Here is a 14,080-nt window from a genome sequence, read left to right as displayed (position 1 = left end):
CCTTTCCTTCTGTATTTGGACATTGAATTGCTGCTGAGTTCTTCCTTATTCCACAGATAGAACCAGGCCAGTGGTTTCTCCTTTATTATGTGGTTTTTAACCAAATTTATTGTTTCCCCCTAGTGCCATGGACTTTACTAGAATTCTATTTTCTTCTTATTTCATGTCCATAGAAAAAGATAAAGAAAGGGACCTTAGGCTGGGGATGTAGAGTGCTTGCCTAACATGTGCAAGGACCTAGATTTAATCCCCAGCACTACAAAAACAAGAACAAAAAAAGCTCAAACACAAATAACAACAAAAATAGGAGTTGGGGCTTCTGTCATTTCCGATGTTGTTTGGCTGTGGCAGCAGGTCAGTCTCTGCCTCTGTCTTTACCTCCCACTAAGGCTGGAGATCTGCTGCCACAATCCCAGGAACACCAGGAGTGACATGAGACGATCTTCTTTTGTTTTCCTCATGTGCTTTCAATATATATTTTTTTCATTTAAAAAAATTTTAACTTGTTATATATGACAGCAGAATGCATTACAATTCATATTACACATAGAGAGCACAATTTTTCATATCTCTGGCTGTACCTAAAGTATATTCATACCATTCGTGTCTTCCTACTTGTACTTAGGGTAATAATGTCCAACTCATTCCACCATCTTTCCTACCCCCATACCCCCACCCTTCCCATCTCTCTCCTTTTCCCCTTTGTCTTATCTAGAGTTCATCTAATCCTCCCCCACCCCTCTACCACCACATTATGGACCAGCATCCTTAAATCTGAGAAAACATTCAGCATTTGTTTTTTTGGGATTGGCTCACTTCACTTAGCATTATCTTCTCTAACTCCATGCATTTACTTGCAAATGCCATGATTTTATTCTCTTTTAATGCTGAGTAGTATTCCATTGTGTATATGTACCACAATTTCTTTATCCATTCATCCACTGAAGAGCATCTAGATTGGTTCCACAGTTTAGCTATTATGAATTGTGCTGCAAAAACATTGATGTGGCTCTGTCCCTGTAGTATGCTGTTTTTAATTCCTTTGGGTAAAGACCAACGAGTGGGATAGGTGGGTCAAACGGTGGTTCTATTCTCAGTTTTCCCAGGTTTCTCCATACTGCTTTCCATATTGTCTGCACCAACTTGCAGTCCCAGCCAGCAATGTATGAGTGTGCCTTTTTCCCCATGTTCTCACCAACACTTATTGTTGTTTGTATTCTTTTTTTTTTTAAAGATAGAGTGAGAGAGAGGAGAGAGAGAGAGGAGAGAGAGAGAGAGAATTTTTAATATTTATTTTTTAGTTCTCGGTGGACACAACATCTTTGTTGGTATGTGGTGCTGAGGATCAAACCCGGGCCGCACGCATGCCAGGCGAGCGCGCTACCGCTTGAGCCACATCCCCAGCCCCTGTTTGTATTCTTTTTTAAAAAATATTTTTTAGTTTTTGATGGACTTTTATTTCCACTCATTGTATATGGTGCTAAGAATCGAACCCAGTGCCTCACACGTGTTAGGCAAGCTCGATATCGCTGAGCCACAACCCCAGTTCTGTTGTTTGTATTCTTAATAGCTGCCATTCTAACTGGAGTGAAATGAAATCTTAGAGTAGTTTTGATTTGCATTTCTCTAATTGCTAGAGATGTTGAACATTTTTTCATATATTTGTTGATTGTATGTCTTCTTTTTTAAATATATATGTTTTAGTTGTAGGTAGACACACAATATTTATTTCATTTTTATGTGGTGCTGAGTGAACCTAGTGCCTCATGTGTGTGTGCTAGGCGAGTATGCTACCACCAAGCCACAACCTCAGCTCTGTGTATCTTCTTTTGAGAACTGTCTGTTCAGTTCCTTGGTCCATTTATTGATTGGGTTATTTATTTTTTTTGGTGTTAAGATTTTTGAGTTCTTTAATATATCCTAGAGATTAGTGCTCTATCTGATGTATGTGTGGTTTCAATACTTCTTTTCAAAATTTTTTAAATTTGTTCTTTTTAGATATACATAACAGTAGAGGGTATTTTGACATATTATACATACATTGAGTACAACTTATTCTAATAGGATCCCATGCAGTTATACATGATATGGAGTTTCACTGGTCATGTATCCATATATGAACAAAGGAAAGCTATGTCTAATTCATTTTACTGTCTTTCCTATTCTCATCCCCCCTCCCTTCCTTTCATTCTTCTTTGTCTAATCCAATGAAATTCTATTATCCCTCTCCCCCCAACCATTGTATGTCAATATCCACATATCAGAGAGAACATTTGGCCTTTGTTTTTTTGGTGATTGGCTTATTTCTCTTAGCATTAAAATCTCTATTTCCATCCATTTACCCACAAATGCCATAATTTTATTCTTCTTTATGGCTGAGTAATACTCCGTCGTGTGTATATACCACATTTTCTTTATCCATCCATCTGTTGAAGGGCACCTGGTTAGTTCCATAGCCTGGCTATTGTGAATTAAGCTGCTATAAACATTGATGTGGACGTGTCACTGTAGTACACTGATTTTAAGTCATTGGGGAATGTACCAAGGAGTGGGATAACTGGGTCAAATGGGGATTCCATTCAGTTTTCTAAGGAATCTCTACTCTGCTTTCCATACTGTAGCACCAATTTGCAGTACCACCAGCAATGTGTAAGAGTACCTTTCTCCCCACATCCTTGCCAACATTTATTATTACTTGTGTTTTTTATAATTGCCATTCTAACTGGAGTGAGATGGAATCTTAGTGAGATAGAATCTTTGTATTTCTCTAATTGCTAGAGATGTTGAACATTTTTTCATTTATTTTTTGACCATTTGTATTTCTTCTTCTGTGAAGTGTTTGTTCAGTTCCTTTGCCCATTTATTGATTGGGTCATTTATTTTTCTGGTATTATGTTGTTTGAATATTCTGGAAATTAATGCCTTATCTGAGGTATTGGTGGTAAAGATTTTCTCCCATTCTGTAGGATCTCTGTTTATGTTCTTGATTGTCTTTTTTTTTTTTTTGCTAGGAATAAGCTTTTCAGTTTGATACCATCATATTTATTGATTTTAGATTTTACTTACACTTTAGGAGTCTTGTTGAAGAAGTTGGTTCCTAAGCCAACACGGTGGACCTACATTTTCTTCTATTAGGTGTAGGGTCTCTGGTCTAGTGACAAGGTCCTTGTTCTACTTTGAGTTGAGTTTTGTGCAGGGTGAAAGACCAGAGTTCAATTTCATTCTACTACATATGGATTTCCACTTTCCCAGCACCATTTTTTGAAGATACCATCTTTTCTCCAATGTATGTTTATGATGCCTTTGTCTAATATGAGATGACTGTACTTATGTGGGTTTGTCTCTGTGTCTTCGATTTTGTTCCATTGGTAGAAACCTTCTTTTTAATCTCTTCTTTGAATATGCCCAGGGTCTATACCTTCCTCTTTTTCCATGGAAATTACCAGTGATTCATTTTTCTCTTAATATATAGACAACTAATTCCTAAGCTACATCCTCCAACTCTTAAATTTTTGAGTTTGAGATAGGTCTTGCTAAGTTGGTCAGGGCCTCTCTAAGTTACTGAGGTTGGCCTCAAACTTGTGGTCCTCCTGCTTCAACCTCCTGAATCACTGGGATTATAGGTGTGCACACAACACACAGATTCTAACTGTCATATTTTCTTTTTAAAAATTTGTTCTTATTAGTTATACATGACAATAGAATGCATTTTGGCATATTACACATAAATGGAGTATAACTTTTCATACTTCAGTTTGTACTCAATGTAGAATTACATTGGTTTGTAATCATATATGCCCATAGGAAATAAATGTCTGGTTCATTTACTATTTTTCCTATTCCTATTCCCCCTCCCCTCCCTTCATTCTCCTTTGTCTAATCCAAAGTACTTCTATTCTCCCCACCACCCCTTATTGTGAGTTAGAATCCACCTATTACAAAGAACATTCATTCAGCCTTTGTTTTTTTGGGGATTGACTTATTTCACTTAGCATGATAATTTCCAGTTCCATTCATTTATCAGCAAATGACATAATTTCATTTCTCTTTATCGTTGAGTAATATTTTATTGTGTATATATACTGTATTTTCTTTATTCATTCATCTATTGAAGGGTACCTAGGTTGGTTCCATAATTTAGCTATTGTGAATTGAACTGCTATAAACATTGATGTGGCTGTGCCACTGTAATATGCTGATTTTAAGTCCTTTGAGTATACACCAAGGAGTGGGATAACTGGGTCACATGGTGGCTCCATTCCAAGTTTCCTGAGGAATCTTCATACTGCTTTCCATAATGGTTGCACCAATTTACAGTCTCATCAGTGATGCATGAGTGTTCCTTTTCTCCTATATCCTCTCCAACATTTATTGTTGCTTATATTCTTGATAATTGTCATTCTTATTGGAATGAGATGGAATTTCAGTGTAGTTTTAATTTGCATTTCTCTAATTGCTAGAGATGTTGAATATATTTTCATATATTTATTGACCGATCTTATTTCTTTTTCTGTGAAGTATATGTTGAGTTCTTTTGCCCATTTATTGACTGGGTTATTTGTATTTTGGGTTAATTTTTTTGAGCTCTTTATATATTCTGGAGATTAATGCTCTATCTGAGGTTCAGGTGGCAAAGATTTTCTCCCATTCTGTAGTCTCTCTCTTCACTTCCTGGATTGTTTCCTTTGCTGTGAAGAAACTTATTTTGATTTCATCCCATTTATTGATCCTTGATTTTACTTCTTGATCTTGAGCAGTCTTGTTAAGGGAATTGATTCCCAAGCTGACATGATATAGATTTGTGCCTACTTTTTATTCTGTTAGGCACAGGGTCTCTGGTCTAATGCCTAAGTCTTTGATCCACTTAGAGTTGCTAACTCCCATATTTCTTAAGCAGATTTGTTTTTAATACTTTTAGCTTCATGTTCATGGGTTTTCTTATACAACTCACTGAATTTTAATTGTCCTCTCTGAGGTCTAGAGTTCATCAGATGCGTCCCCGATTTCTAGAGCATGCTGAGATCACCCAGATCTGAGATGAGGTGAGATAGATAGCCTCACATATTATTTGGAATCTTTTTGCATCTGTTTTCCAGTAGTTGTCTTCTGCTCTGGCTCAAGGAATTCCAAAGCTTCCATTTCCACTGGCTGGATATGTCCTGGCAAGGCAGGCTCCAGGGTCAAGGGTGGATATTGTAATGGTCCTGGAAGGATTTTCACAATGGAGGGTGGCCTGGTTTAGGGGCTAGTTGGGTCCACAGATCACAAACATAAGTGTGTGCATTCAGAGCCAGAGAAAAATCATATAGATGTTTTCTGAACACCCCTACAAAAGCCTGACTTGGGAACAGGTTCTTTACCTTTATCTACTTAGTCACCCATGAGTCTTTTCTCCATTCTTGTGTTACAGACAAAGAAATAGAGGCTCAGGGAGATGAAATAACATTCCCAGAATCCCTAGTATGGGACTTTAGTTCAAGAAAATTGGATAATGAGACTTGTGCTTCCCCTGCCATATCATGCTGATTCTTACAGATCAATAGTTTTATTTAGTTTTGGACATTTTAATTTTTTATTTTGGAACAATTTCAGACTTCCAAAGAAGTTGCAAAAATAACATACAGCCTTGTCCTATATCCTTCATGTCCCCAAATGTTAACATTTTAAAATCACAGTACAATGATGAAAACTAAGAAGTTAACAAATGACAACATATTAACTATTTTACAGCTTTCATTCACATTTTATCAATTATCCTATGATCATTCTTTTTTTGGAGAATCCTGTTCAAGTCTCGCATTAATAAATGTTTTAAAACTAGGATGTTCATTTGGGCTTCTGGGTGCAGGAAAATTTAGGGCTCTGTAGGATTTATTTCTTAATGTGGCCCACATATTATTCTTCCCTCATAGGGAGGGTAGGATTATGTCACAAAACTCCATTGGGGATGGCAAGAGTCAGTGCCAGCGCCTGCAAGTACAGTTAGACTCAATAGGCAGAAATCTGTGACAACTGCATGGCAAGGAAAACCTGTCTTTAGAGGAAGCACTCAGAATAGTTGATGGCTTGGTAAGACTCTGGAAACCCAAGGTGGGTATGTAGAATGTACTGCTCCTCATTAAATGTAACTGATTCCTTATATCTCAGTTTCTCCTTGTTAAATGTAACTGATTCTTTATATCTCAGTTTAAATATTACCCTTCTATGTCAGTTGTTATTGAATAACACTGTCCTGGTCTGTGCTGGAGTTTTCTTGCATGTAGGCAAGGAAGGAGGCTTTTATACCTCAGGTTTTTGGAAACTTCCCTTGCCTGGGACTGTGTGTTGTAAATGGGTAGAAAACTGACTGGTGTGGGCTGAGAAGCCCTTCAGGGAGATTTCCTTGGCTGGCCTCCTTCAGGACCTGAGAAGGACGAGGCATGGGTCTTGATTTGTGTTTAAATGCAGGCAAGCCGTCTTTCAGGAAAGGCTGTTGGTGAGATCCACCTTGGAAGAGCAAGAGAATTGCAAGACGCTGTGTACCCTCACCTGTGCCAATTGAGAGGAGGTTTCTGAGGCTGAAAAATGGGCCTCAGAGCCTGGAGGACTCCCCTGCTGTTGCTGGTTGGCGTGGTGCTGGTAGCTGTACTCGGTCACTTTGAAAGGTGGGAGGGCTTCCAGAATGTGTCCATGAGCAAGAACAATAGGAACTCAACACTCAGCTTCTTCATTGATTCCTACAACAACGCCAGCAACGATACCTACCTATTTCGAGTACGGAAGCTAATTCGAAGTCAGATGCAGGTTTGTGCCTTGGTTTCTCTAGACATTTTCAGGGCCCCCATCCTTGTATTCGCCAACACATAGGCCTTGTGATGAGGCTCCCAAAAGAAGCAAGTGACAGTGACTCCAAATGGGGAGCAGCTTCACTTGGAATGGGTGCCTTTTAGAGTTGTTTACCTTGGTCATGCTTTCAAAATACTGGTCTGAGGACTGGAATCAACCCTTACTCCCTTACTCTTGGTCAAAAGCAACATGTCCACAGATGTTCCCTACTGCTCTTTCCAGATGATAATAAATAAGGATGTTTCTGTTTTTTAGAAGCGTTTCATTTGACAAATGCAAACATTCTACAGGTTTCTTCTTCCCCCAAATAGTTTTTCAGTGTCTAGGGTTGTAGAATTTTAGATTGGGTTTTCTGTGTTCTAGAATCACAGAAGTCTTTTTGAGACAGGAAAGGTGGGAGAGGTGGGAGATAGACTTCAATTACGTTGCCTCCTGTTTACAAGGTTTTAAAAATATAACAATTGAAAGATGATAAAGTAAAAGGAAGTTGTTTGAAAACCACTTTTAATTGGTGTAACCTTCGCTCAAGTTCAGATGATAAATTATGTAACTTAGGACAAAGACAGTATGAGGTCTTATTTTAGCCAGATTGGGAAAAACTAATTGATTAAGGGAAAGATCTCTAGCCAGAGAGAAATGCAAGCATTTGGTAGAGGGAAGATTAGCTAGGCAGAAAGGCAGGGTGTTGTGGTGGGCAGTGTTAGTGTGATACACAGGCTGTCCTCTTATCACAGCGTGGACATTCTTATGGGTCCCTGTCAATTACATGCTTCTACCGCCAGATGGTAGTGTTCTCATTTAACTTGTTGTCTTGGATCAGTTTCCCAAGGATAAAACCAAGATTCCAAATCCTGACTTGTGAGATCAATCCATGATCAATAGTTAACTGTTAAAGAAGACTTTCTAAACAATCTTTCTGTTTGTCATTCAAAATGATAAGCAACAGAACAGGTTTGCCTCTTGATAGCTGAGTAATCTTGGAGACAGGTCTCCGGGCAGATTTGATTGTGAATGCCCTTGTGAGTGTCCCAATACCTTACAGAGTATTATAGCAGGTTTGTATGAAGGGTTGTCTGGGTCTGAGCTCTAGGTATCCTTTCTGATTTTGACACTTAGCTCTTCCCCACTGTGGGTTTTTGGTCAAGTGTCATCTCAACTCTGCCATTATCAGTTTCCTCACCTGTGAAGTGGGTCAGAATAAGAGGGAAATACTTAGCATAGTGTTGACATCTAGTAGCACTTGTAAAAACATTTGCTGTTATTACAACCATTTCTTAAAAATCAAGGCTAAGGGGCTGTGGCTGTGGCTCAGTGGTAGAGCGTTCATCTAGTGCATGCAAAACCCTGGGTTCGATCCTTAGCACCACATGAAAATAAATAAGACAAAGGTAAAAAAAAAAATCAAGGCTAACTGAATAATACTTCGCACACTGGATTGTTAGTTAAATATATGACCAGAATTGTAATTTTTTCGTATATACAGAGAATATGATGGTCAGGGTGACAGTGTTTGGACAGCCCTGCAAGAGGCCAACTCATAGTTGGAAATGCCGTTTGATGACCAGCAGAGGAGCATCTGTACCCTGGGGTGTTTCAGTGAATATTGGAACTGGGGTCACAGTATTTCTTTAGGCCGATATACCTGAGGCCCTGCCCCAAAATTTTCTAGCGGAGTCTTCCAGGAGCAGAATGGACATGCCCTGCTTCTACAACCCCAGAGAACATCAAGTTACTTCATTTGATTTGACCACTGACATTTGGGAAAGAAAGCAGGGGACTCCTTGTAGCATTTTCCCTTACCAATTCAGAGCTCTCTAATAACCTGGGGAATCCAGCTCAGTTCCCAACAGGAAACAATAATCATGTAACTCTACAGGCCTCAATGTCTCATTTGCAAAGTAGATTAGAGTTTTTCTTCTGCGTGTGGGATCTCCCTGTCCACAAAGACCTTTCTTAACCATCCTCCCTTTAGTCTTCACAGGATTAGACTTGATCATGAGTAAAAGAAGACAAAGGACAACCATAGGAAATGGCCGTGACTTTGCCTTCCCAGTAGCTCACATATTTACCACATTCTCTTCCTTCATTCTTGTACACCCCAGAAAAAAACGGATTCAGGGAGTTGGAAGGATCATCCAAGTTTAGAGATCTTAGGAGATAAAGCCAGATCTCCTGTCTTCTCTTCTCTGGCTCTCCCAACTCCATAGCTGCTCCAGAGTAATGTTCCAGATACTTTACTGAAATATTAAATAATTTATAATTTTAAAAAATTTAAAATGTATTTTGAATGCATTAAGTGAATTACATGCTTCCCTTTAGTGCACATAACTAACTCCACAAGAAGGCATAATGGTTATTTGGACTCTGTAAGTGAAGGAAATGAGGCTGTTAAGTAACTTGCTCAAGGTCACAGAGTCAGTAAATGGGGAGTGCATGCCCCAAATCAATTTTGATTCTGAAATCTATTTTTAGCTATGTGCTAAACTCTCTCTCTCTTCAGATTGACCAGGCAGGAAGGGGAGGTTAGGTGGGGAGGAGATGGCTGTAGGGACTGGGAGGACACAAATGAGACACTGGCTCTCTGCATTATGAAGATGGTATGTGACCACTTGGGAGTGGTTTGTGGTTGCTAGGCAACCCAGCTTGCTGCCACTTCCTTTGTCCTGAATATGGATGAGAAACAGAAGATAAGCAATCTATAGCTGATCCAGGGGCCAAGAATTGGGGGCTCACCAGGAACCTTGGGTACTACTGAGACTTGTTAAGCCAAGAGGAAGAAAGGAGCTGAGTTTTGGATGGGTGAGCTATGGGAACAGGAATTGTGGCTCTGGGGATTCAATCCTAGTTCTATCCCTTCTTGGACAGTCTCAGTCATTGGATGTATAGAGTTGAAACTAACAGTTGCTTCTCATCAGCTGACAACAGGAGTGGAGTATTTGCTTACTGTGAAGATCAGCAGGACCAAATGCAAAAGGAATGAAACAAAAACTACTGACTGCCCCCTGCAAAAAAAGAAGCTGAAAAAGGTATGTGATGGGAGTCTTTTGAGAGGGACCTGAGATCAAAGAGGAGGTGGAATGAACATTTTATTTATTTATTACTTTTTAGTGCATTACAGTTATACATAATAGTGAGGTTCATTTTGACATATTCATCAATGCATATAATGTAACTTGCTCTATCTCAATCTCCCAGTATTTCCTCTTTCGCTATCTTCATCCCTTCCCTGATCCCCTTCCTATACTCTATTCTCTCCCTCTTACTTATTTATGTATTGTTGCATTATAGTTATATATACACAATTGGAATGCACTCTGATATATTCATACAGGGTCAACTTCATTTCTCAGTGCTTCCCTTTTCTTCTCCTACCTCCTGGTTCCCTACTTCTACTGTACTTCTATTTTCATGAGATTCCTTTAAAAATTTCTTTTTTCTCTCTAGTTTCCATGTACAAGAGAAAATATTTGACTCTTGACTTTCTAAGTCTGGTTTATTCCACTTAGCACGATGTTCTCTAATTCCTTTAATTTACTTGCAAATGACATAATTTTATTCTTCTTTATGGCTGAGCAGAACTCCATTATGCATGTATGTTTCATTTTCTTTATCCATTTGTCTATTAATGGGCACCTAGGTTGGTTTCATAGCTTGGCCATTGTGGATCATGCTTCTATAAATATTGGTGCGCATACATTACTACATTGTGCTGATTTTAGTTTGGAAATGAACATTTTGAAATGTACTCATTGGATGTTGGCAGCTTTTCCAGCTGTGAGGATTCTGCTGGTTAGGATGCAGCCCTGGGGCTGCCTAACACCTCCTGAGACACCTGGAAGAGGGAGGAAGACTCTTTGATTAGGTAGTCTCTCTACTGGGCAGCATAGTTATGGCCCAGGCCTTCTGTCACCTGGCCTCCACTCCCACCTGCCTAGCCCTCTCAGAAAGCAGTGTTTCCTTTTCCTTGGGGCCCTTGTTCAAGTCTGGACTCTTACTTTCCAAGTTGCTGAGGATTGTCCAATCTCCTCCTTGTCTTCCAAGTTATGCCTGTCCCTTTCTGCTTTTCCTGGTCCCTAAGTTTGTCCCTTCTTCAAGCTGGCAGATATGAGAATCTCTCCCTGTGCCTGGGTGTAGGTGTACAAGTGGAGGACAGGAACATTGTCATTGCCCCTTGCCATCATTCCTGGATCCTGCCGGGTTATCCAGGTGCACCTGCTATGGGCCCCCAATGGCTAGACTGGTGTCCTTCCCTCTTAGTGCTACCAGCTGACTGTAGACAGTTACTCCCTGGGCCCACCAGGGCCTGAGGGGCAGGAGCCTTCTTTTTGCCCTTGAAAACTATTTCCTCTGTAGCTGATTGTATGTTTTTTTCCCTTTCACAGACTTTGATTTGCCAATCTTTGATATACACAGTGCCCTGGGTGCAGTATTACCAGCTCTGGAACAGCTCTTGTCTGGAGAAATGAGCTTTTGTGCAAATATCTTCGATGAGTCCTTTAATGGCTACACTGTGCATCAGCTGCTATAAAGTTCTAAAAGGCATTGTGTCCTTCACTGGGGTCTCATTACACCCACATGCATGCTCACTCACCCTTACTACCTAGACTTTCAATGACACCCACATTAACACACCCACATACACAATCTCACTACTTGCAAACACATGGACATACTTGTACATATGCACACATACCTTCACACTCTCACCCCTACACTCATCCCTTCATTTATATGACTCACACATATTCCGTGGTCTTTAGGGTCTGCTGCAGTGGTCTTTGAGGGAACCTTGCCATTCTTTACCTCAGCCCACCTCTTCTGACTATTCTGGATTTAGGAACATCCCCAACCTCTGTTCCAAGCATGGGAGAGCCCTGTGTTCTCCCTGTACACACACCACACCATGACTCACACTGCGTGTGTGTCTCAGGTCCCCAGGAGCAAACTAGGTTGGGTGAATCATTAGAGGTCTCAGAGGACTAGTGTCAAAACAAAAAGCAAAACAAAATCATTAGAAAGAAAAGGTGCATGCATGGGTGAAGTCTACACAAATCAGGTGGAAGCTTGCAAAATCCTCTCCCAGTGCCATCACATGGGGACAGGCTTAATCCCCAGCATTGAGCTGTGATGACACTTATGAAATGTCATGTCCCAGAGAAGCAGGTTAGAGATCAGTGCCCATGGTTTTTGTTGGGAACTGGTCCCAACCTCTGAGTGTGTCAAAATTCTAGACTCCTAGGAGAGTAGATGTTCAGCATAGACCTCATGGTCTATACAGACAGTCTGGACACATTGAGGCCCTCTGCTCAGGTAGGGAGAATTGGCATCACTGGGGGGAAACTGTTTACCCTTTATGTCTTCAGACTTTAGCCAAAGTCAGACTTCCCAGCATCCTTTCTAAGAATGACAGTTCAGGGGTCTGGTTTGCCTCTGAGCATCCAACATTTACAGTGACTTATCTCAGTGGGCTTCTCCCTCCTATAAGTCCTGTAGAGAAGGTACATGCTAGACCCAACCTGGGGCTGAGAGCAAGCCAAGTGTACCACATGACTCTGTGGTCTTCTCTCCTGCCAGAGAGGCCTGGGGGAGAAAAGGAGATGGAGGAAAAGAGGAAAAGCTGGTGAAATCATTGTGCAAAGGTCAGAAGCATCCTGCCATGCAAATCTAATGCCATGGGGGGCAAACCGGGTGCCACTCACAGGCCTGCTGCTCTCGCCATCTAATTCAATCATCATGACAACCTATGAAATGGCTTTCCAAGGAGATTTCCTCCATGATGCAAATGAGGAACCTCCAAAAGCAACCTCTGTCTCGATTCTAACACCCTGCCTTGGTTGAGATAACTGATTAAATTTTTGGAGATGATTTATGCAGTATGTATTCTCTTGTTTTTTGGTTTCTTTCATTCAATATATATTTTGCAGGTGTTTGTACTTATAGTTCACTTTTATTATGGAGTAGAATTCCATTACACAAACAAATCACAGTTTATTTTCTGATAATGAATTTTCGAGTAGTTTTAAACTTATAAGAATAATAGCTACTTGCAATAAACATACATGTATGTATGTATGGTGGACATGTATACTTGTTTCTGTTAGTATGTGCCTATAAGTTGAACTGGTTATTACGAGGATGCGCATGTATTCAGCCTTTAACAGTTTTTGCTCAATACCTGTTTGTAAAGTTTTTTCCTTGATTGCCTTTTTAATATTACTAAGTGGTTGATTTAAGCCTCTAAGACCTATTTATTTTATATCTTTCATTTACATGGTTGGTCTAATTGTTCCATTTCTATTTTTGTTTTATATAATTCCATATTAGCTCTCTATTCTTTTTATAATGTTTTACTAAACTTTATGACATTGATTTGAACATTCAAAAGTGAGCTTTGCCTGCCCAACCTGCCCACTTTGCTTTTTATTATTGGCAGACAGGAAGGGTTGGGCATAAGCAGACCGCTGTGAGGCAAAGGGCCTGTGGTCTCTTACTGGGTATTCAGAAGCAGCACAGCAGGCTCTCTGGGATGGCATGGGTCTGATATCTGGATTGTGGTGGTAGTTACACAAATGTACACATGTAACAAAATGACAAACATACACTGTACTAATGTCAACTTCCTAGTTATGATTTTTTTCTATTATATAAACTATAACTACCAGGGATAACTAGATGAAGGGTCCAGGGAACTTTTCTGAATTATCTTTGTAATTTCCTATAAAAATAAAATAAATGAGAAAAAATAGTTTAAAAAGAATCTTCAAATATGGGCTGAAAAATCCAAGAGATTAATGGGCATGAATGTCCCATCTCTTTTTCCCCCCAAAGATAATAGTCCCTGCCTTGGGGACAAAATAGCCAAAATACCTGAAGAGCATTAGTTACTGATTGATATTAAATTACTATCACTGCTACTTCCTATTACTAGCTAGCATTCGTTTGAATACCTGCCTTGTGTTAGAACATGGTATTATGCAATTTATGTACATTATCATCTTTAATCTTTGTAACTGTTTCGTGAAGTAGGTCCTGCTTTTTTCAAACTTGCTGATATTTTAGGTTAGTATCATTGTTGGCAGAGGGGAATTTCACCTAGGACCCACATGAAACAGGGCCCTGAACCTTCCAGAATTTTGATAGAGAGTAGAAGCTAAAGTTTCTGTTATGTGAGAGGTCCCAGCTATCCTGTTGTGGCTACTATGCCTCACAGTTTACACTGCATATGTGCAAGGAACATTCTGCTGGTACTCTGCTG

General features: G+C 39.8%; 1 protein-coding gene across 4 annotated transcripts in view; it reads left to right on the top strand.

The window, feature by feature from the left end:
- The window catches only part of Cstl1 (cystatin like 1), a 49,763-nt gene that overhangs the window by 23,580 nt on the left and 12,103 nt on the right, over positions 1–14,080 (top strand). For 3 of the 4 annotated variants that reach the window (XM_078051321.1, XM_078051322.1, XM_078051323.1), the window contains 2 exons: positions 6,448–6,783; positions 9,741–9,851. In XM_078051321.1, the coding sequence (XP_077907447.1) occupies positions 6,565–6,783; positions 9,741–9,851 (330 nt within the window). In that variant the 5' untranslated portion in view covers positions 6,448–6,564. Of the gene's footprint in view, positions 1–6,447; positions 6,784–9,740; positions 9,852–11,207; positions 13,054–14,080 lie in introns of those variants that run through there. The other variant, XM_078051324.1, reaches the window with a different exon arrangement.

The sequence above is a fragment of the Ictidomys tridecemlineatus genome, chromosome 5 (genome assembly GCF_052094955.1).
Source record: "Ictidomys tridecemlineatus isolate mIctTri1 chromosome 5, mIctTri1.hap1, whole genome shotgun sequence".
NCBI lineage: Eukaryota > Metazoa > Chordata > Mammalia > Rodentia > Sciuridae > Ictidomys > Ictidomys tridecemlineatus.
This window is presented reverse-complemented; position numbering and strand designations above follow the sequence as displayed.